Source organism: Alexandromys fortis, unplaced genomic scaffold (genome assembly GCF_014885135.2).
Source record: "Alexandromys fortis isolate MF-2015 unplaced genomic scaffold, M_Fortis_MF-2015_v1.1 scaffold_9, whole genome shotgun sequence".
NCBI classification, from domain to species: domain Eukaryota; kingdom Metazoa; phylum Chordata; class Mammalia; order Rodentia; family Cricetidae; genus Alexandromys; species Alexandromys fortis.
In genome coordinates, this window is record NW_026067892.1 from 7,289,435 (window position 1) to 7,313,751 (window position 24,317).

A 24,317-nucleotide genomic window follows, 5' to 3' on the forward strand; every position below is an offset into this window, starting at 1 on the left:
GGGGAGTGCGGGGGGGGGGGTGCGGGGAAGCATCTCTTCGTTGTCATGAGGGAACTTGAGGTTCAGAGGTAGAAGACTTATTTGTATCGGTGGTAAGTGTCAACGCTAAGACGCGAGCTTGGGGCTTCCCGTAGAGTCTACGTTCCAACTGTGGTGAAATGCCACCTCTGCACTGAAGCACAGGAAATGGTCCACTTGTTATAGGAACAGAAATGATTTTTATGCTGGGTGTTTAGGCACAGGCTTGTAATCCCAGCTACTCGTATGCTGGGTCTTTGGCACAGGCTAGAGCTACTCGGAGGTCTGAGGCAGGAGGATCATGAAACCAAGTCTATTAACAAAGAACCTATTTCCAAACACAATAGAAAAGGTGCTGAAAAGTCTAGTCTATTCGGCAGATTCCCGGCCAATGAGAAACTCTGTCTCAAAGGGGGAGAAAAGGTGCACGCACCTGAGATGGTCTACTGACCCTACATTCATGAGCACACACATGAACATACACCAACAGCAAAGAGAGGGCTGAGATACAGCTATCCGTGGTCCTAGTTAGGCTTCTATCCCTGTGATAAACATCAGGACCAAATGCAGCCTGGGGAGGAAAGGGTTTATCTCATCTTCCTTCAGGTAACAGTCCATCACTGGTAGCAGAACTTGAGGCAAGTACCTGGAGGCAGGGACTGGAACAGGAGCCATGGAGGAGTGCTTTTTACCGGCTTGTTCCTCAGCCTGCTTTCTTACACAAACCAGAGCCACCAGCCCAGGGGTGAAGTGGGGCCTCCTACATCAGTCATTAATAAGACACTTCAGGGTGGTTAAGAGCACTGGCTGATCTTCTGGAGAATCTAGGTTTCATTTCCAGTACCCACACGGTGGCAGGGATAGAACACTCCCTTCTGGCCTCCGCAGGCATTGCATTCATGTGGTGTACAGACACACACGCAGGCAGAATATCCAGACATATAAAATTAATGATAATTTTTTTAATTAATGACTTGCACATAGTCAAGCTGATGGAGGCATTTTTCTCAATTGAGGATGACTGTTTTACGTCAGAAAAATCTAACCAGGACACACCAACACATTACAGTCCAACCACAACCCTTCCTTTTTGTTTGTCCCCACAATCTCATATTAATACCACGATATAAAACACAAGCGACTTTAAAAGTTTTAAAATTTTCAACACTTCTAAAAGCCCAAGTTCTCTTTAGAAGTCCAATATCTTTTTTCTTTAAAGTCCAAAGTTTCTCAGCTGTGGGCTTCTGTCAAATAAAAGACAAATACTTTCTCAAGAAGGAAGAACCAGGGTGCAGTCACAATTAGATCAAAACAAAACCAAAGCTCAGAAGAATAAAAAGTTCTGTGTTTGGTGTCTGGGCTCCAAGGGCCCTGGGGGTGGCTCTCCTTGTGCAGCTTCTGCCCCCCACAGTACACATCATCTCATAGGCTTGGGCCAGTTCCTGCTCTGCTGCCATGGTGCTGGTATTTCCAACATGCTACAGACCCCTGCAGCTGAGGCTGCATGCACCCTTACCATTGACGCTTCCTGGCCTGTCTTCAGGACCTCAAGGCCTGATACACGGTGCCAGGCCTCAGCTGCTTTCCATGATCCCTTCGTGCCTTCAAAACCAGTACCACCTGAGTGACTCTTATACCTGACCAAGTTCTGCTACCAGAATGAGATAAGATGTCGCCTTGCCCATCTGGACCACAGCTTCTGTGTGTGTGGACCCTGGGGAAATAGCTCCAGAAGATTTCACTTTAATGATGCTGGTCTCTTAATCACAGCTAATTTCTCAGTTCCAGCAAACCCGCATCAATTGTGCCAGCGAAGCAAAGGTTTCACTCCAATGTTTCTGGTCAGCCGATTATCAGACTCTGCAGCTCCTTATTCGATATGATCTTTTAACTCGTTTCCCCTTTTGTTTTTGAGATTACAACATAGTTACATTTTTCGCTTCCCTTTCCTCTTTCCAAACTCTCCCACATGTCCTTCCCACCTCTCCTTTACATTCATGGCCTCTTTTTTCAACTAATTGTTATTGCTTGCATGTATGTATATACATACACATTCTAAATATAACTTACTTGGTCCCTATAATGTGACTTGTATGTCTTCAGGGCTGACCATTTGGCACTAGACAACCAATTTGTGTGCTCTTCCCAGAGGAAGACCACCTTGCCCACTCTCGGCTTTCCTCAGTTGCCTGTGGTTCTCTGTGTAGGGGTGCGGTCTCCCTGGGCTTTCCCCATCCTTTATGGCATGTCCATTGGTGTCTTCCTTGTTCAGCTCATGTTTGGGAAGCCATATTGGTGAGACTTTCTGGGTGTAGCTTCTGACATTCCTAGGAGACACAGTCTCAGAAAACTACCCGATCTTCGTACTTGCACACTCTTAGAGAACTCAGGTCCACCTGCCCAGGAGTAGCCGTGCCCACAGTGATTTGGGCCCTCCCACATCAATTGCTAATCAAGAAAATGCCTGCAGACTTGCCAGCAGGCAATCTGATGGAAGGATTTTCTCAGCCGATAATCCTCTTCCCAGATGACTCTTACCTGTGTTAACACAAAATCTTACTAGGACTCAGCCATTTTCCAGCATGTCTGTGACCCTAGATCCAGTTTCCAGCAGCACATATAAAAACTGTGTGTTTGGGGCTGGAGAGATGGCTCAGTGGTTAAGAGCACCAGCTGTTCTTCCAGAGGTCCTGAGTTCAATTCCCAGCAACCACATGGTGGCTCACAACCATCTGTAATGAGATCTGGCACCCTCTGGCGTGTGGACGTACATGGAGGTAGAATGTTGTATACATAATAAATAAAAAAAAAACTGTGTGTTTGGTTTTGAGACTGGATTTCTCTACATCGTAGGATCTGGATTATACTGGACAAATACATCCAACTAATTACTATGCAAATCTGCTTTTGTCTGTACAAATGGTAAAATTACGCGTGTACTAAAGCTGTTTTAAAATATTTTTTTTTCTGATTATCAGGAAATCTTTGATTTGTATGCCTACTTTAGATAGCTAGAGTCACATAAACACTTCTTGCGGAGAAGGAGATTGCCAGTGGGAAAAGCCTTGTTTAGGGTCACCTGGTATCAGTGTCCCCCTGAGTACAGGATCTTCAGGAGCGCACCACCTCAGGTCAAACAGTTCAGATCCTCTAGGAGACCCCATTCAGCAGACGCTGATGCGGACCAAAACTAGGTTATTTGACAGGCAGAGAGCATCAAACACACCAGCAGCCCCAGGTGCACTCAGGACAGCGTTGATGTGCGTTCATGCTTTTGCCTACGGGCTGCCGTCCGGGTTCGAATGCGCTGGGGGGCGCGGTCTACACCACCTGTGGTCTCCCACCCCAAGTCCAGCTTCCCGGTGAGCTGATCCACACACTTTTCACCTGCTCCCCCGCAGCCTCGAGGCGGAACAGGACTAAAAACTAGCCGGCCGGACGCAGGGACATAGAATGCGCCTGCGCTGAGTGGCAGGTTTTCCAGGAGAGAACTTGGGCGGCCTCCAGCTGTGTGTACACGCTGCACACAGGGTTCAAATGAACTGCGCCTGCGCGGGACACAGGCCTGGGCGGGGCGTGCTCTTCGGCCAGCCTGAGCGCTCGGCGCTTGCGCAGGTCTGGGGCGGCGGCTGAGGCATCGGGTGGGCATCATCCGTTCCTCCCCGGTGTAGCCTAGAATTCAGCGGAGAAACACGGCCGAGGTAGGTTCCTTAATGGACAGCTTAGACAGCTGGACTGCAGGAGAGGCCGGACATGCTAGGCAATAGGTCTGCGGTGTGTGTGTGTCTCTAGCGTGCAGAGGCCTCCGCCCCCTGTCGAGACTTCGCGTGCTCTCTCGAAGGTTCTATTCCAGCCTCAGCCTTTTTCAGCAGTGCCTGCCCACTTCCCTCTCCTTTCGTGGTGCCCCTCGCTTCCCCAGCGCCTTTTCACTGGCTCCCCGAGCCACGCCCTTCCAGGACCACGCCCACCTGCCTTCTGTATCCTGAGCCACGCCCCCCATGCCTCTAGACTCCTCTTACCTCACCCTCTTGGCCTGGCTGACCCTCCAATTCATTGTCTTCCTCCAGGCACCCACCGTATCCTGTTCCCAAGCTTTTCACTGAAGATGTAAAGCATTTGTAATTCTAAATATTTCGAATTATGACGTCCAGACCTAGGAGCGCAGCAGGCATTTAGACAAAGAATTGCTGTAATTGAAGATTACACCGCCCCTGAAAACAGAAAATTAAAGAGTAGGAGGGTGTCTGGGCGTGCAGATTTTAATTCTGCGGGTGGAACAGGTCAAGTTCTGCGCAAGGGGTAAATTCGAGTTTAAGATGTTAAGAGTTCCAAAAAAAAGATAGTGATTTATTGTAAGCAAAAACAGGCCTTCAGGGAATAAAATTAATACCTAGCAGACTGAAAAGGAAGCATACAGTCATTGGAGCTTTTTTAGATTTTAAAACCCTCAAAGGCAGCGGTTCTCATCTGGGGGTTGCAGATTAGATATTTCCATTCTGACTCATAACAGTAGCAGCGTTACAATTGTGAATTAACAGGAAATAATTCTATTGTTGGGGTCGCCACAACACGAGGAACTGTATTAAAGGGCCGCAGCATTGGGACGGTTGAGAACCATTGCTCTAAAGAGTCGCGACGACCAGCTCCGTTTGTGTGCCCTTCTTTAATACCGCAGCGAACCGCAGAGCTGAAGTCAACTTAATTATCAAGTGTAACAAGCACGTGGTGTTTCTCTCTTTTTCCAAGCAGACACGGAAGGGAAAATGAAATGACAAACAGCAGTTATGAGGCAGAGTCTTATTGAACTATGGAGACACCAGGTGACTGTCCCGGAAATGAGTCACAGGCCATCCCGGTCCTGGTACGTAAGCCATGGGTAACAATTGTACAGAGAAATCAGCACCAGTCACAGGCGTGATGCGGTTTTCCTTGTCTCTCAAGGTAGTGGCCAACAGGAGGATGCTTGAATTTAGAGAACACTGAGGCAGGGGATGAGCCTGATCCTTAGTGCCGTGCTGAGTGGTGTTATGAGCACGTCAGGGAATTCTGTAGCATGCCTCAGACACTACAGTCCCCCAGTGTATAGCTGTGTTTAGTGGTTTTAGGCTTAGGACCAGGAAAATGCTCGGTACTCCAGAAGACCCGTGATTACATGCTGTTTTTGGCATGGGCATATATACAATTTGATTCATGTTACCAGAGGAAAGATCTCCTTCAGCTTTAAGGAATATTGACTATGTACAATTAACAATGAACATTCAAATAAAAATGCTTTTAAAAATCAAAAATGTCCATGTCTGTGGTGTCAGCTTCAACATTTTCTTTCATTCTAATGATTTTCCATTCCTTGGGTTTTTAGTTTATTTGATTGCTTACCTTACTGAGACAGGGTCTTGCTGTGTATCCCTGGCTGGTCTGGAACTGATGTGCTCTTAACTCACAGGGCTATGCCTGCCTCTGGCTCCTGAAGGCCGGAATTTAAGGTGCCTCCTTGCCCAGATACTGGTATTTTTATATGTAGGAATCTTATTTATAGTTGGCTTATTTTTGTTAATTATTTCCTATTTTCAGCCACAAGATGTTTTAATTCTATAAATGTTCCGGTTTTTTTGATAAATGTAAATATTAAGATAATTATAACATAATACTGTAGACATTGAGTATATGTTGCTCAGAGGTGAAAACGACATTGCATCTTAGTTGCCTCAGAGCGTACACACAAATAAGATCAACACTGCAGACTGTTCTTAAACCCAGACCCATTCCTTCCACTTCTAGAGGCAAACAATTGCTTTACGTATGTTCTGCACCCTCTGTATCTTTATAACCTTATAAGGGTTCCAGGCCAGCCAGAAATCAACACTGAGACCAGGTATCAATCAATCAAAACAAAACAAAGGTCCTTGAACAAAGTATGCAGTTGCCTGTGTGTTTTCTGAGGCTGCTGTGGGTGGTATTGCTGTTCCGCAGCTATGGAATGTCACTTTGGCGGTTTGGCCCCTCCACTGCTGGTGGGCCTTCTGCATGTGCCCTGTCTGTACATCCCCAGTTTTGTGTAGGTCTGCTGTGGTCCCACTGCTGTGCCGTGGGTTTACATGTTTCTCTGTGTCCATTTTGTTGGGCGCTCAGATGTGTCCACGTCCCTCGTCCTTGTGCTGCAGAGAGTACCTGTGGTATCTGATGCTTCAGATTAGATTCCCAGTGATGGCCTTTGGAGCCTGGAGGGCGCGAGGACCTCTGAGTTTCCAGGTGACATCACAAGTTCCCTTGATGGTGTCATAGATAATAATTTAATCATGGTCCTTTGGGACGGTTAGAAATGGCTTCTTCTAATTGCTTCGGTGACTTGGGAGTCTTAGCCGGATTGCAGCCATCCTCTTAATAACTGCCCCCTAGGGAAGAGGCGCTAATACTAGGGATTTGTGTTTTCTTTTCTTTTTTTCCTGCAAATCAGGGCGAATCAGTTTTATCTTGTTTAAGAATCAGTTTTTGTTGAATTTCTCTTTTGTTACCTATTTGACTTCTGCTTTTATCTGTATTTTCTTATTTCTTTAGTACCCAGTCTTCCCATTTTGTGACATCTTGAGGTGGAAAAGTGGATTACTGTCCTTAAATATTTCTTCTTTAACTTGAGCTTTAAAGGTTAACTTTTCCTTGAAAAGTTCCTTTATCTGAACCTCATCCATTTAAGTGTTCTGCATTTTCAGTATTGTTAAAATATTTTTAATATACCACAATGGAAATTAGAAAATTTCAGGACTATTAGAAGTATCTTACTTGATTTCTAAATCTTAGGAAACTGTTTTATCTTTATTATTATTGGTTTGTGCGCATGCATGTGCGTGTATGGGCACACAAATGTCGTGGCATTTATGTGGAGGCCTGAGGACAACCTTTAGTGGTTTCTTTCTTCCTTTTCACAGGATCTGGGGTTGGAACTCGGGTTGTCTGACTTGGGTGGTAAGCTCCTTATCTGCTGGGCCATCTTGCTGGCCCCACACTAGGGAGAGTCTGCTTACTATTTTACCAATCAGTTTTGGCTTGATTGCGTTTGGCTAGAAAATGAAACATGCTCTATAATGTTAGCCTTTGAAATTTATTTATTCCTTGTGGGCCTAGCTGTTGTCTTGAGTGATGTGTGTGCCCTTTCAAAGACCATGTGTTCTGCAGTTGCTACAGTGTGTTGTCATTATCCGTAAGGTTCAAATGACCTTTGATTATAAATCTTTTTTATGAGTGTGTATGTATGCATACATGTATATGTGTACATGTGTGTGTTTGTGGAGGTCAGAGGGACAAGCTCGGGTATTGTCCTCAGGTATACCAGCTAACCCTTTGATGCAGGGTCTCTCATTGGGCTGGAGCTCAGCAGTTATACCTGACCTGCTTGGCCAGAGAGCTCCAGGAATCCTCCTGTGTGCCAAGCACTGGGATTGCGTGTACACAGCATGGCGCCTGGCATTTTTATGTTGTTGTTGGGGTCTTTGTTGTTAGTGTCTGCCTTTTTACTGAGTGTTTTAACATATTACTATTTGTTACAGGTCTTCTTTACACCTTTCCCCCTTTCTGCCCAGTTTTGTGTTAATAAGGCACTTGATATAACTTTATGTATTGCGTTTATTGGTTTGTTTCTTTATTGCCTTACTCATTCTCTAGAGTTGCCCTACACATTCCTAGCCCATTTTAGACGTTCTACTTGACAGTATAAAAATCTCACATGTTAGTTTCATTTTCCAGTTTCCAATCCAGGGCAACATGTGTTAATTTACACGTGTCGTGAACCCCAGAAGCGTTCACGTCTGGCTTTATGCTGAGAAAAGGGTTTTATGAGAAGTGGCTTCTTGCATTCTTAGTTTCCATGTAGGCTCATTCCCTTCAGCCTCAACAGCCTGTTTATGTGGTTAGTAGCACGAGTTTATTGTGATATGCTATGGCAATACTGGTTTGAATGAAAATGTGTTTCACTTTCATTTCGTTGACACAGGGACTCATATTGTAGCCTGGTGTGGAAATCACTGTGTAGACCAGGCTGGCCTTGAGCTCACACAGATCTGCCTGCCTCTGCCTCCCATCACAATGCCTAGCTCTTGTCTTCATTGTTGAAGATAGTTTGTATTCTTTTCCATCAAGGACCTGTTTCCTTGTTTGCTGCCCATTGTGTAGGGTGTGCTGCTCTGTGGTCCCCTGCCTTACTCCTTTAAGACAAGGTCTCTCACTGAACGGGGGCTAAGCTGGAAGACAGTGCTACAGTGACCTGATCTTTTCTCTCCCAGCCGTGCCGGGGTTACAGCTGCCCACAACCATACCTGGCTTTTTGCATGATTGTTGCTTTCCAAAGTCAGGTCCTTGTGTTTACACAAAAGATCTTGCTCACACTGATCCATTTCTCTTGCTCTTGGCCTGACTTTGAGTTTACAAATCCTAAACAAAACAAGTAGAAGAAGAATCTATTTGGAAAAACATTTGCTCAAGGTCTCAGAGAAGGTCTGTATTATTAAAAAAAAAAAAAGTTCTTTTGATCTCATAGAGGTTTGATAGGGAGGCAAAATATATAAAGGAGAGAATAAGTAAATATGTCTTTATAGAAGAGCTGACTCAAGCAACAATCAGAATATATAAACAAAACTCAGAGGGAAGAAAGCCCTGAGAATGTGCTGGAAGAATTGAAAGTAAATAGCTGAGATCCCTTTGTGTCGGTCTCTGGACAGGTTGGAGCATTGGTGATGGCTGTAGTTGCCAAATGTTGAGGCGGAGAGTACCCCATTGCTAGCAAAGTAGGCAGTGGTGGGCCCTAAATTGGAGGGGTATGACATCTCTGACCATTGAGCCTGGCAGTCTGTCCCCAGGAATAAAGTCTCTGTATAAAGATATACACGACACACAAAATTTTTGTGGCATTTTTTATGGTGGTAGAAAAAAGACAGCAAGAAAAAAAATAGAGGGTGACTGAAGAGTTAAGCAGAATTCAGTATTTTATGAAAATATTAGAATTTTCTATAAGATATTATATAAGAAAAGTAAACTGCAAAAAGGGGGGAGAATGCAAGGCATCATTCACAGGAAAAGCTATATGGGAAGGAAAAAATCTACTTGGAGAACAAAAGGAGAAAGGGAAGGATGGAGGGAGAGTGAGAAAAAGAGGAGGGAGGGAGGGAGGGTCACATACGCTTGTGACTGAGCCTGGAGCAGGTCCCAAGGGTTATTTAATAGAGATTATTAGGAAAAGTGGTACGGTGGGTGGAGGGTAGGCCAAGGGAAAACATGCTATGCTAAGGAAAGTCACCATACTGCAGTAGGGAAAATGCCTGGCGTGCAAATGGGCAGTTAACAGAATTAAAATAGGACCAGTAAATGCAGAGAGAACCAGGAATGGCCACACTAAGGCAGGAGGTGAGTGGAAATGCAGAATGGTAATTGTCACCCTTCAAACTGGCAAAGATAAAAGTGGCCAAGTGTCTGTGGTTCTGAGGGAAATGGATCCTTCATGCTTGGGCTCAGTAGAACTAGTCTCACTGCGTCTTGGTCTAGTCCTGGCTGCATTTGGTGATGTGGTGAAAGGCTTGGGCAGGGTGTGGTGGTACACACCTCTAACCCTGGCACACTGGGGGCGCAGGCAGACACTTGAGGCCAGCCTGGTCTACATAGTGAGTCCCCGTCTCAAAATAAGAAGAAACAAACAAACAACCCCAGACAACAAGGAAAAACTGATGGTCTTGACAAGTTTTACAGTTCCAGAATTTATCTTTTTTTTTTTAGTTTTTCAAGACAGGGTTTCTCTGTAGCTTTGGAGCCTATCCTGGCACTAGCTCTTGTAGACCAGGCTGGCCTCGAACTCACAGAGATCCACCTGCCTCTGCCTCCCGAGTGCTGGGATTAAAGTACAGTTCCAGAATTTATCTTAACGAATTTCTCGGGTACATACAGGATGGTTTACGTTTAAGAAAATTAATAATTGCTAGTAGAAGAAACTGAAAGGAATCTGAATATTTAAAAATAGGAGATTGAATGAGTAATCTCTGGTAATTCATAGGTGGGAGTGTTGCCCAGTTGCCAGAAATGTGATGGGTTTGTTCTCCACCAGGTGCATCCACTCAGGTAAAGCTAGAGCCTTGGCTGGTGCAGAAAAGCATTTCTGGGTGAGCCAGAGTGAGGCAAAGTGAGTTCACTAAACACGCACGAGGGTACTGCATGCTTTAGATAAAGCACTGGCGTTTTGAGAGAAGGGTGTGATCCCCTGGGCTTTTGAAGTCACATTGCTTAAAGGGTATAATTTATGAGGAAGTTTAAAAATTAAGTAGAGTTAAAAGAGAGATGACTGGTTTACTTATTTTTCTTAAAAGAATTTTGTTTGTGACTGGAACCATAGGTGGCTTTATGAGGCACACTGTTTACAGTTGGGGTGGACAGAACTGCTCTAATATGGTTAAACTTGAAGGCCATGAGCATCCAGGTCCCACTAAGCAGAGCTTGCTGTTTTTTACATCATCATCTTAGATGTCTTTGAGAAGCTAAGCATTATCTGTTAATCTGTTAGGTAGTCTTGGTTTTATTGTTTGTATTGAAGTCCCTTTGTCTTTTTTAAAATTCCTTTTTTTAATTTCATGTATAAGGGTATTTTGCCTACATGTATGTGTGTGTACCACATACATGCAGTGTCTGCAGAGGCTAGGTGTCAGATCTCCTGGGACTGGAGTTAGCAGATGGTTGTTAGCAGCCATGTAGGTGCTGGGATTTGAACTGGGATCCTCTGGAAGAAGTGCTCTTAACTGCTGAGCCATCTCTCCAGCCATGAGTCTATGTCTTTAAGGCATGTTTATTCTGGTAAAAGGTGCCTATAGGGCCCAGGACAGACCCTCCCCAAGTCTCATCCGCATAGGTCCTGGCTGGGCTGCTGGTGTTTGTTGGTGAGGTGGAGGCTTCTACTAGTTTCTAGCACCTTCCATAGGTCCTTCTATAGCTACCTTGTATCATTGCCCATTGAAGGGATCCCTGGGGTCTAACATGCAATGGTATCTCCCCCACTAAAGGAGTATCACTCTCAGAAAGCAGAGCTAGCAGCTCCTCTTTCTTGCTGCTTCGGTTGATATTCTCAGAATGGAAGTCATCCTGTCTTAGAGATACAAAGGAGGACTGAAGGTGACTCAGATGATTTGAATAATAAATACTTGGTCACACAAGTTTTGATTTGAAGCAATCCTAACCACTTGGTAGCTAGAGAGAGGAAGGTATACATCTGCAACAAAGCTCACAGCGCTGTACTTGTGTCTCTCCTTGGTGGTGGTAGGAGGAAGACCCCGTGGATTATGGCTGTGAGATGCAGCTCCTGCAGGATGGGGCACAGTTGCAGCTCCAGCTGCAGCCAGAAGAGTTCGTGGCCATTGCAGACTATACCGCCACCGATGAGACTCAGGTATCTGATTACTCACCTAATCGTGCCACACGAATCTCAACATGCTTCATGGTAAAATTCACATTCAATGATTACACAAGATCTGTGTCTGACTGTTCACTACTTAGCCTGACAAACCATCCTAGCAGGATCCAAAGACCTGCAGGATGGTGGGGAAGCATCTCCCTTCTTGGAGAACTTGGTGTAGAACCCCCTGACCACTGCACAGCGAGGCTGTCAAACCACTGTATGTCCTTCACTCTGGTAGGAGCATGCCCGTGGAGTCTCCTAACTGAAGCAGCCACCCGTAGCTGCCTGCCTTTGTTTTTAACAGTGTAAGGTCAGGGCTGGCAAGACAGCTCAGTGGGTAAAGGTGCTGGCTGCAAAGCCTACCCCTGACCAAGATCCCTGGAGCCTCCGTGGTAGAGGGAATACAGACTCTCAAGCTCTCTCGCCTTATACATATGCTGTGGTGCATGTGTGTATCCCTGCATGTACGCGCGCACACACACCAAGTACATGTATGGAGAGAAAGTTGGTTAGGTTGTATTCCCTCTGATGGTGGCCCCATACGTTTTTATCTTGCTATTGTGTTCTGCAGAGTGTTGGTCATCACTGAGGTAGTTGTGATTGGGTCACCGACAATGGGGACTTATTACCCAGCTGTCGGTGAGATGCCAATCAGCCGGATTACTTCTCGAATTGTAACTTCCATCCGTCTCGGTGGTTGTTTTCCAGCTCAGTTTTCTGAGAGGAGAAAAAATTCTCATCCTGAGACAAACCACTGCTGATTGGTGGTGGGGCGAGCGTGCCGGCTGCTGCGGCTACATCCCTGCCAACCACCTTGGGAAGCAGATGGAGGAGTATGACCCCGAGGACACCTGGCAAGACGAGGAATACTTTGACAGCTACGGAACTCTGGTACCTGCTTTCCAAATTCTCTGTTGAGCGGGTGGGTCCACCTAGTGCTTAGAGCAGAGGCGCCAGGGTCTGATTAGAACATCCGGTGCTCTCACCATGGAGTGAACACAGCTGTGCATGAGTGACACTTGATGTGAGCGAGTTCATGTGTGGACAGAATATTACATATGGACATTATGTTGTAAGGAGCGGGCTGCTTGTTTGTCCCGGCCGCCCGGTTAGCTTACACCCAAAATAACCACACAGAAACTGTATTAATTAAAACACTGCTTGGCCATTAGCTCTAACTTCTTATTGGCTAACTCTTACATATTAGTTTAACCCATCTCCATTAATCTGTGTATTGTCGCCACTTTGCAGTAGCTTACCGGAGATTCTAACCAGCATCCATCTCAGGCAGAGGATCCATGGCTTCTCTGACTCTGCTTTCTTTCTCCCAGAATTCAGTTCTGTCTTCTCCACCTACCTATGTTCCACCCTATCAACTAGGCCAAGGCAGTTTCTTTATTCAGTAATCAATTAAAGCAACACACAAACAGAAGGACCTCCTATACCAGACATAGACATCTGAGATTCATGTGTCACAATGTTTGCTTTTTATATTTATTTATTTATTATGTATACAATATTCTGTCTGTGTGTATGCCTGCAGGCCAGAAGAGGGCACTAGACCTCATTACAGATGGTTATAAACCACCATGTGGTTGGTTGCTGGGAATTGAACTCAAGACCTTTGGAAGAGCAGGCAATGCTCTTAACCGTTGAGCCATCTCTCCAGCCCCATGACAATGTTTTTTGTTTCCTTAAAACTAAAAACTTAAAAAATGTAAAAATCTCTTTCTTTTGATGGCCCAATTGACCTGTGAGTTGTCATCTGACTCTGGTTGAAAAAAATACTATTAGAACAAGAAATTCTAAACTCTCCTTCTCTCGGTGTTGAAAAAAGTCTTCATGTTTAAAGTCTGTTTCACTTTAAAATTGAAGTAGAAGAATTGTGTGACCCAACCAACAGTCTCTTTATTCCCACTCTGACAATCAGTAATCCTGTGGCCCAAGGTGTAACCGTCCTTAAATCTCGAATCTAGGTTAGACACTAACAACTCGTAAGGTGAATGCCACAGATTTGATGCTGAGTGGGAAAAGGAAGAGCTGGACTATTGCCTTAGTCACTGTTCTGCTGTTGTCAAGAGACACCATGACAGAGGCGACTCACAAAAGAAGGCATTTCATTGGGGGCTGGCCTAGACATGCTGTATCGTAAGACTAGATCTAACCATTGTATGTTTATGATTAAAGCTGTTAGTCCATGGCTGGAGAGAGGGCTCAGTAGACAAGAGCACTGGCTGCTCTTCCGAGAGACCCAGGTTTGATTCCCAACATCTGCACAGTGGCTCAGAACCAAATGCCGTTCCAGGGACTCTGACACCCTCTTCTGGCCTCCGTGAGAACCAAGCACAGATGTACATGCAGACAAAACATCCATACACTAAAATAATACAAATGACCCATCCCCCAACCACACACACAAACAAAACAGGAAAGCTTGCTTCTAGTCCATTCAGGAAAGGCACACGATGAAAGAAATAGGAGGTGCTTCTCGGCCTGTGGGCCCCACAGCAGCCGCTCAGCTTCTCTTCGGCAGCAGCGAGTACTTGTGCCTAAGTTGTTAGAACAGCTAGGATTCTGTGCTACACCATGAGCAACTTACAATGCAATTTAACCGTTGTCAGGAATAAGGTATTTGCCGTAGCTTTTCCTATAAATAACCTGTCTCCAGCCCCAGTTATGGACCAATGCTGAGATGATCTCACATTGCATTTCTGGGGTCTTTTTCTGGAGTCCCTGTTCATGCTTTTGCAGTTCACAGCTGCGACCACCAACACAGCTCGTAAGGTCCAAACCCCGATCTTTCACATTTTCCTTGTCTCTTAGGTATTTATGACTTTGCAGTTATTATCTTTTTGTACTTTTTCTCCATGGCAAACATGGTACCATGTAGGCGGGCACAGAACGACATGATGGCTCTTATATTGACCCCCCTCCCCTGGTGCGTAGGTCTTGTTTTGTGTTGCAGTTTTAAGGTGCTAATCAGACAGGAATATACTTTCTTCCTGAGTTCATCCTTGGGTATGCCTGGTTCATTGTCACTGTTGGGTGAGGGTCTTTATGACTGCCTACTGTCCTGTCTACCGTGGCCAGCTTGTGAAAGAAGGGCCCTGCAGCTCTAGCTGCACTGCTTCCTCTATATTCTTTGGTTACTTTGTGTGTTTGGAAGTTCCGTTATTGTCTCCAAAAGTGTTTAGAATTTGATGCCCGGTTGATGAGTTGACTGCTGTGTTCTTGAACATTCTTCAGCTTGACGTGTCTTGTCTGATGTCACTGCAGCTCCACCTGATTGATTTTAGGATGTCACATTTTCCATCTTTTTGTTTTTAGCCCAGCCTTTATATTTAAAGTAGGCAGGAAAGTGGTTTTTGACTTTTTAATCCAAGCAGACAGCCTCCTGAGGAAGGATAGGCTGAGGTGTCTTCCTTTGTTTTCATCTTATGGTCATGTTATTGTGAAATCCCCATCCAGACCTACTGTTTGTGTTGGTACCACTTGGGCATTGTCTGGGTGACAGCTTGGAGACAACAACCCCAGGTCTAGACTCCCCTGCCCCAGGTCTAGACTCCCCTGCTGCGTGTTTCCCTCCCTGGTACTTCAAGGTTGGTTTTACGGTGTGTGTGTTACAGTGGCTCAGCCTGGCCTACAACCAGGGTTCTGCTAACCCCTGAAGGGCCATCTCTGTTTCTTCAAGCTGAGATAGTTTCCTACTGCAGAGCATTGCTGACCCTGCACCCCATGATAGTTTTAGTTCTTGCATGGAATTAAGTGCTAAGTTTGAGTAAAGAAGGTTTTGGGGGACCCTGTTGCCCCACTGATGCCTTCTGCATCCATCCAGTGTTTTCTCTTGATGGATACCTGGTAAGGATGCAGAGGCCTTCCAGCCTTGGGAAGTATGTGGGGTGCTTTCTCTTCTCTTCTATGTGGTTCACATCATTTTCTGGTTATTTGACTGACTTGGGGAAAGTGTATGTTGAAGGCTAAGAAGTAGTTCTGTTCTGATCCAGGACAGTTCCAGAAATTTCACTCTTTTTCACTGTCACCGTTACTTTTACCTCTTGGCATAGTTGGTCTTTGGTTGTTAAAGCCCATTTGCTGCTGAGACTTTTAGGAACCAGGGGTGGGTGCTTGGGCAGTGTCCCAGACTGCGGTTCAGGCCCAGGCTCTTGCGGTGACTCTTGCTGTGTTGTTTTCAGAAACTTCACCTGGAAATGTTGGCTGACCAGCCTCGCACAACCAAGTACCACAGTGTCATCCTGCAGAACAAGGAGTCCCTGAAGGACAAGGTCATCCTGGACGTGGGCTGTGGCACTGGGATCATCAGCCTCTTCTGTGCTCACCATGCGCGGCCCAAGGCAGTAAGTGTGTCTGCCTCCATCTGTGCCCAGCTGTGGGCCATGGTGAGGGAAGTAGACAGCTGGCCCATCTGTGGCCGAGACTGACATACTGTACTGGCCACAAGCAGTGTAAGTGGAGCAAGACAGACGTGACAGTGATTCTGTGAGATGTTACTCTAGTTAACTATAAGAAAAGAAGGTGGGTGTGTATGATTATCCTGGGCCACGTAGTTAACCTGCTCCGGTACAGGCCTTTGGCTCTCTGATGTAGACCTTGTCCTCTTGCCTTTTATGGCATATTTCTGCTGAGCTGTGGCCTCATGACAACCTGATATGGTGGCCAAAATGTCAGTTTACGGGGCAGTGATGACTAGACCAGTCCAGGAGCAGCATCCAGAGTCTCTTCCACTTCCCCCTCGAACTTCTGGTATGGTTGTCTCCAGGCTACAGAGTCTAGCTTCCTCACTGTTCGTTATGGTTCTGGGCACCCGTCTTGTGGTGACAGGGTGCACGGGTTGCATGTGGAAGCCACCTGTAGAGCTGAGGCTCCGCCCACCCGCAGCCCTGGTAGAGCTCAGGCTCCGCCCACCGGCAGTCCTGCTCACATTTCCCTGCGGAGGCTCAGGCAGGAGGCAGACTCGGCAGTGGCGCCTCGTTCTCCACACTGTCGACCGCAAGAACGCCGCTTGGCTGGGCATACCATCGGCGTCCACTCACAGCATATCGTCCTCTGTCTTCCATCTCACGTGTCTGCCTGTGGGGTCAGGACGTGTGCTAACAAGTGCCCTTCCCTCCGCAGGTCTATGCCGTGGAGGCGAGCGAGATGGCACAGCACACAGGCCAGCTGGTCCTGCAGAACGGCTTTGCCGACACCATCACGGTGTTCCAGCAGAAGGTGGAAGACGTCGTGCTGCCTGAGAAGGTGGACGTGCTGGTGTCCGAGTGGATGGGGACCTGCCTGCTGGTAAGTTCTCATCTGCTGTGGTCTGGGTGGTGGGGGTCTCATGTCTTCTCGACCTGGCACCCTGGGCCCGTCTGAGGAATCTTTAAACAATCATAATTAATTATGATTTTTTCTGAAATGGGGTATTATTAATTTATTGAATGATACTGGCTCAGTGTCTGAAATCTTAAAACCATAAACAAACAAAGAAAACGTCAAGACTGAGGTCTGAAATGAATGTGACTCTCAGCTCTCTGATTCTTCTGCTCTTTCCTGGGGCATCGCCAGAAGACCCAGACTGTTCCTTCAGTCAGTAGTGTTTCTGTCTTCATGACTCCACTTCCTGTAGGATGGCCCTACACTGTCTGGGGACGCTCACCGAGGCTGTCATGTCCCCAGGACTTCATAGAGTTTCTGATGGCCGTTAGCTTCCCTTGGATCCCAGTTCAGTGAGAAGTGACATGATTCCAGCCCTGGCTGTGATCCATACGTGACAGTTCATTAGAGTGTAGACTAAATTCCCCTTCCCCCCGCTGTGATCCATATGTAACATTTTCATTAGAGTGTAGACTAAACCCCAAGTTCTCAAGTGTGGCTTGCTGGGCTGACTGGGATGGTTTGGGGCTAAAACTGAAATTCTACAATGTCGCTTTCTGGCGGTGGTGTGGGGGACCTCAGTGAGATGCCCGCATCTCTTCTTCCCGTGCAGTTTGAGTTCATGATCGAGTCCATCCTCTATGCCCGGGACACGTGGCTAAAGGAGGATGGTGTCATCTGGCCGACCACAGCCGCCCTGCACTTGGTGCCCTGCAGCGCCGACAAGGACTACCACAGCAAGGTGCTCTTCTGGGACAACGCCTACGAGTTCAACCTCAGTGCGCTCAAGTAGGTGTGCGTGACCGTTTGCAGGGTTGGCTGCTGTGCAGGTGGGCTCCTGGCCAGAGAGAGGAGCTGCGTGGGCAGCCAGTTGAGAGTTTTGATGTGCGCCACCCTGGTGCCACCTCTGCCTCTCAGAGATAGTCTCTTTAGTCTGTGAGGACACAGCTTTCCCTCCTTCGTCCTCCAGGAACCCACAATGAACTCAGAAACATTGAGATTTCTCTTGTTTCTGTCTCCTTTGCCTTTCCCTGCCCACCCCTGCTGACCCCTGAGATGGTTGTGTATATGAGGAACCTGTTGTAGGTAGGAGTTATGCCTGCTTCTGCCTTCCCTCCACTCTCAGCTATGGTGGCAATCCCAGCACTTGTATTCCTGGAGGAGAATTCACATCAGGACACAGGTAGAGCAAGCAGACAATCAAGGGCTATTTTAGTCTGTGCAGAAATAAAAGTTGCTGGGAATTGAACTCAGGACCTTTGGAAGAACAAGCAGTGTTCTTAACTGCTGAGCCATCTCTCCAGCGCAGCAACCATATGGTGGCTCACAACCATCGGTAATGAGATCCGGTGCCCTCTTGAGGAAGAGACCTGGTCAGTCATCCTCATCAACTTACTTAGACCATGAAACCAGATATGGACAAGTTTAACAGAACCGCCATATACAGGCTGCCCATGCATGCTTCAGCATTGCCAGGGCATAAATTTCATTCATTCATTTCAGAAATAAAAGTGAGAAGTGTACCCTCCCTGGGCAGAGAATGGACCGAGCCAACTGGCAAGAGTAAACGGCTCCTCTGGTATCTGGATTGCCCACCCGTGGAGTGGACTGTGGTGGTCCTTTTCCTAGAAAAGGAGGAGGATATCTTAGGAGCCATCCTTACCCACAGTTTCATCTGTCATAATTAGATGCATTAGATATAAGAACATGTAAGAAAAGACTGGGTGTAGTGGCACATGCCTTTAGTCTCAGCACTCAAGAGGCAGAGATGGGTGAGGCCAGCAAGCTAGTTAAAAGTCGGCTTCAGAATGTTATCAGCAGTGCAGCTGGCCCAGTCAGCTGTGATCTGCATGTTGTTTTCCCCATGTGCCCTGATGGTTGATGCTGACATAAGTGTAGTTATTTTGGCTGTTTAAATCGGCAGGGCTTATTGCTCAAGGAAGCCAGAACAGAAAGGCAGAGTATAATAGCCACTAGCTAGGGAGTCAGATAGCCCTATCCCCGATGTTTGTCCTGGAAAATGAGTATCAGAAGCAGTAGTTATATTAACAGATTTTAACAATGTTTACCTACCCAGTGTGTTCCTCTTACCTATCTTAGGAAGGTAGAGACTTGTAAAACCCATGGTGGAGGTCTGGACATGGTGGCACACATCTTTAGTCCTAGCATCCTGGAGGCCGAGGCAGGCAGATCTCTGATATCTGTTAGAGGCTAACCTGGTCTACACAGCAAATTCTAGACCCTATCTCCGAAAAACAAACAAACAAACAAACAAACAAACAAACAAAACAAAAAGCCGTGGTGGAACTATAGCAACTAAACAGTGCTGCTCCAGAAGGAAAGCCGATGAGTAGGGCTCAGAGCAAACAGAGTGCGGGCAGCCGGGGATGATACAGGCAGACTTGAATTTGAAGGGGGGCGGGGCTGAGTCTTCACAGTCCTCATTGATTAGCCCTTTCTTTCCTTCCTCCTTCACACCAGGCACTAAAACTGTCAGCTTTATTTAAAATCTTTGCTGTTTTAGGGAACTACTGCTGTGCCTAATTTAAAGGAACACTGCAGGTGCTGTCCCGACACCACAGTGGGCCAGGGCAGGTGTAGTGAGGGTGGCAGGCACCAGGGGGAGGAGGGTTGACGTGGGGCACATGCGCACAGGGAGAGTGGGAGTGGGTCTCAGCACCTGTGGGTCCTGCTCTTTGCCTCTTGCTGCACTTCCTTAGCTACAACACACAGGATTTTTGCCTGTTTTGTTTTTCATTTTTTCTTCCTGAGATTGAGGCATGGGCACCTGCTCCTGTCCTGCCAGTATACAAGAAGAGTAGCTAGATATCAGACTGTCCTTTGCGTTCTCCGCATAGTAAGAGGTCCATAGAAAGTATTTTGAGGTAAGTGGATTGAGGAAGTGTGCACACTGCACAAGAATCCTCTGGTTGTCATGGTTGGCTTCTGACTGCTCAGGTCCCTATATTGATATGATAAGGATATGGCAGGCTCTGAGGGGTGACTGAAGGGGCTCAGCAAGGCTGGGGAGCCGATGAGCTTTGCCAGCAGGGGATGGCTCGCCAGGCTCATTTATTACTGCCAGTATATTTATGGCTAAGTCCTTGCCAATGCCTTGAGCCTTTCCTTTAACTTTCCCCCTAGGTCTTTGGCAATCAAGGAGTTTTTTTCGAAGCCCAAATCTAATCATATCTTGAAGCCAGAAGATTGTCTCTCTGATCCATGCACCATATTGGAGCTGGACATGAGAACTGTGCAGATCTCCGACCTGGAGGTGAGCGGCCGACCTGTTGCTGTCATTAGATGGCTGCATGAGCCATGAATAGCAGACCTGCAGCAAGTGTGTGTGGTGGTCTGAGTGACGACTGCTTCACCAGTAAATGAGCTGTTATATTCCATTCGATACCATTTTTTTCCTTCTATTTTGGTTTTGTCATTTAGTTTTTTTATATTTATATTTAATCTCTTTACTATCTTCAGTTATTTTTATATTTAATGTTGTTGGTATCCTACGAACCATACAAATTATATTCCATTTATTGTAGTGTAGATGGAAGTTTTTGTCCTGCCTGGTTCTGCAGCTGTTCAGTCCCAAATAAACACACAGAGGTTTATGTTAATTATAAACTGTTTGGCCTATTGCTCAGGCTTATTACTAACTAGCTCTTGAATTAACTTGAATTAACCCATAATTCTTATGTATGCTTAGCCATGTGACTTTCTCAGTAAGTCATTCTCATGCTTCCTCTGTGTTTGGCTTGCAACTGTGTCTCTGCCTTTCTTCTTCCCAGAATTCTCCTAGTCTGGTTGTCCTGTCTATACTTCCTGCCTGGCCAGTCAGTGTTTTATTAAACCAATACAAGTGACAAATTTTTACAGTGTACAAGAGCATTATCCCATAGCATTTCCCCATGTTTTTCTTTTCAAAAGAAGAACCTTGAATCTAATCTACTTTGTTTAGCTTTTTTCCTGACCATTATCCATAACAACTTGTGACCAAAACTCAAAGACAAACATCCATAATCCTTTTTTTTAGGAATGTGGGCATAATTTTCTAGACTACTTCCTGCTGATTGGGGGCACTGATAATCTTTGGGGGACCCTGAGAAAATTTAGGAGTATGGTCAAATTCTGACTGGAGTATTCTGTGAGGTTGGGTCACCTCAACCAGTCATCTGGAAGCTGTTCTGGCTGAGGAACTCAGAGGAATTTCAACAGAGTTACTCTGAGATGCTGGATCATCTGGACCATCAACTCATATCAGAGATTTTTTTCAGGGGGGGGGTCTTCTTCGATCTAACCTGGCTTTTCTTAATCCAGAATGAATCCACAGTCTCTTACTTCATGTGGAAAAAAAAGCAGAACCTCTTTCCCAAAGCAACATATCTTTTTTATTAGGGTTAGGGTTAGGGTTAGGGTTAGGGTTAGGGTTAGGTTAGGTTAGGGTTAGGGTTAGGGTTAGGGTTAGGGTTAGAAAAAAAAACATATCTTTTTGACTTAAATTTTGAAGTCAAGATATTTTTAAAAATATATTTTTCATTTTAATTCAGCAGCATTTATAATCAGATGTCTTTTATCAGCTGTTGCTCTTTCCTTAGCAGCATGATTAAACAAATACGAGTGACAAAACTTTATAGGGCACAAGGGTATTATCCCAAAGCACTGTAGTACAGTAACTGAGAAACAAATTCATTCAACTCTCTACAACCACTATCAATGACAAAATTCTTGATACTTTTCTCATGGTTAGGGTTAGGTCCAGTGACTACTGTATGGGCATTGGAGTTTGGGATGGATGAGGTCAGTGGAACCTAAGCCATATGACACTATCTGCGTGACCCAGGGTGGCTTGCTGTGTTGAGGTCAGGGTTGGTATAGAGATTGGCACTGGCCTGTGGCATCAACATGTTATTCTGTGTTTGGGTGCAGACCATGCGTGGTGAGCTGCGATTTGACATCCAAAAGACTGGCACCTTGCATGGCTTCACAGCTTGGTTCAGTGTGTACTTCCAGAGCCTAGAGGAGGGTCAGCCTCAGCAGGTGCTCAGCACAGGCCCGCTGCACCCGTAAGTGACCTACTGGAGGGAGGCAGGAGGAGGTGGGATAGAGCAGGTGGATAAGGAATAGATGGAAACAGGCTGGTCTGCTGTGCTCTGCTCCCAGTACCCTTGGCCAACCATGTGGGTTGGTACGGGATGCCTCTTGCCTTTGCTTTGCTTCTGCCAGAAGATTATACTTCCCGAAAAATTTCCCTAGTGTGGAAGTGCGTCATAGACTTGGGGCTTTTCCCTGACCTCTCCTAACCCCTAAGCCTACAAGCTTGGATGCATGCTGTGCCTGGCCTGATGCCATCCAGCTTCTTATTCTTCTGTAATGTTGTAGGTGGGATCAGTTGGGTGTGCCTTGCCCCACCCCTGTGGCCCAGATCAGGGAGTAGAGAATGAACAGGAACATTTGAGGAGTGAGTGGAACCACAGGGCAGTGTGGGCTGGGGTGCTGTATGTTACTGGCACATGGGCTGACATGAGACCAAAGAGCTCGATACAGCACTGAAGTGAAGGAGAGTCCCGAGCCTGCGGCTGCCTGCCTATGGTGTTACAGTTGACCGGCTCACTTTAAACATCCCTCTTCCAGAAATGATGTTTGGCCTGCCTTGGTTGTATGTGCCACTGATTAACAATGGCAGAGTGGACTCTATCCACTGGGCCTGGGGACACAGAGCTCAGTGTAGCCATTTGACCCTGAGCTTCCATCCAAAAGGCCTCCCAAGTGAACCTTCCTCACCTCTACAACATGAGCCGTCTCTGTAATGTCTTCCCCTCTGCACCGGGAACGACATGCCAGCCCCTCATGTTGTGGTTTGATCCCATAATGACTTCAGATCATAAGATCGGCTGTGGGAGGGCGGCCCTGTGCCTTGTTGAACATGTTCCTGGGTTCCTGGGCAGCACGGGCTGTCAGTGCAGAGGACCTTATTGCGTCTGCCAGGTGAGGCTTGTAGGTAACTGTCCCTGTCTTGCAGCACCACACACTGGAAGCAGACCTTGTTTATGATGGATGACCCAGTCCCAGTCCACACAGGAGACGTGGTCACAGGCTCTGTTGTGTTACAAAGAAATCCGGTGTGGAGAAGGCACATGTCCGTCTCCCTTAGCTGGACTGTCACTTCTACACTCGACCCCACATCACAAAGAGTAAGACATTTATTTGTAAAATCATGTGTTGTAGATGCTGGATCCCAGACAACTCTGGGTGGTAATTAAGAACTGGGACAGACGTGTGTCCCCTGCCGTGGTTGGGCCAACCTGTGTTGTATCATTATATAATCTTCACACAGGACAAGTATGCTACTTTTAGATCTCTATAAAATCTAAATCACGTTTCTCCTTTCATGTAGTAGGAGGCAGACGGTGTAAGAAGGAAAGTGTCTAACCCTCCTGGGACACAGCTGGTCAGAGGAGTCCTGAGCGCAGCTGCCTAGGGCTGCTACTTGTCCTTTTCCTGGACGAGCTGTGTGCAAGGCGCGGAGGTGTCGGGGCTGCACAGAGTTGGCTGGGGTGTCAGGCCTCAGGTTTCAAGGGCTTCTGGAAGTTGGAGCTCTGCTTTTGGATACAGGGTTAATGTAAGAGAGAAGAGAAAAAAAAAATGGTTCTCGTTTACTTTGTGGCAGTTTTGCATTCAGTGTCAAAATGTTTGTCTTTAACGGTGCACTGGGAATGCCGTTCCATCCAGTGTTAAATTATTTGGAAGTACTGTGCTAATCAAGCAGAAATGATGACTTACTTGATCGAATTATTTTCCCTTCTGACTTTACAGGTTGGAGAGAAAGTCTTTCCAATCTGGAGGTGACGGTTAAGCCCAGCTTGGGAGTCAGGGCCATGGTATGCATCGTGGTGGAAGAAGATGCACCTGGCCACCAGCTGTGACATCCATACGCATCTGTCCCATGCTGACCCCTTTCCACCTCGCAGGTGACATCGGGCCCTTCACAGATAAGCCCCCGGGCTCTCCCCTAGCGTGTCTCTCTTGTAGGCTGTGTATATAGGTGTTCTTCTTGCGGTGCCCATCAGCTGCTGGCTGTGCCCGCATTCCCGCCGGGAGTAGTTGTAGTGTCCTCAGACAACACATTTCAGCCTGTGTACCTGTGACCGTGGTGTCCACATCTTGTGTCAGTGGTGTCCTTGATGTCCTTGCCCAACTGCTCCACATGTGGACTGTGGCTTGCAGAGCCGTGCTTTGGTGTAAGAGATAACTGAACCCCTGAGTCCCAATGCAGGGACTGGTGGTGGCAGTGTGTGCGGTGGGCTCTGCATGGGTAGTACAGTGTATGACATTTTATGGGTAAATTATATGTGGGACATAGTATGTGCTCAATAAATATTTTTTAATCAACAAATATTCTCTGTCCTGTTTCTGTGCACATACGCTGTTTCTCATATGTCTGTGTGGTTTGAGTGAAATTGGTCCCCACAGGCCCATAGAAAGTGGCACTATCTGAAGGTGTAGC

At 46.5% G+C, this 24,317-nt stretch overlaps 1 protein-coding gene across 3 annotated transcripts; it reads left to right on the forward strand.

Annotated features, from left to right (window-relative positions):
- The first annotated feature begins 3,569 nt into the window (after nucleotides 1–3,569).
- Nucleotides 3,570–24,168, forward strand: Prmt2 (protein arginine methyltransferase 2). 3 transcript variants are annotated; one of them, XM_050142567.1, is made up of 11 exons: nucleotides 3,570–3,719; nucleotides 4,768–4,879; nucleotides 11,303–11,428; nucleotides 12,146–12,328; nucleotides 15,631–15,792; nucleotides 16,571–16,735; nucleotides 17,424–17,599; nucleotides 19,955–20,084; nucleotides 21,740–21,876; nucleotides 22,833–23,004; nucleotides 23,627–24,164. In XM_050142567.1, the coding sequence occupies exons 2-11, from the start codon at nucleotides 4,826–4,828 to the stop codon at nucleotides 23,657–23,659; spliced, it is 1,338 nt and encodes a 445-aa protein (XP_049998524.1). In that variant the 5' UTR covers nucleotides 3,570–3,719; nucleotides 4,768–4,825; the 3' UTR covers nucleotides 23,660–24,164. The 3 variants fall into 3 exon arrangements, with proteins under 3 accessions (XP_049998524.1, XP_049998532.1, XP_049998538.1); XM_050142575.1 differs by lacking the exons at nucleotides 19,955–20,084; nucleotides 21,740–21,876 and having other exon boundaries at nucleotides 23,627–24,168; XM_050142581.1 differs by lacking the exons at nucleotides 19,955–20,084; nucleotides 23,627–24,164 and having other exon boundaries at nucleotides 22,833–22,981.
- The last annotated feature ends 149 nt before the right edge of the window (nucleotides 24,169–24,317 follow it).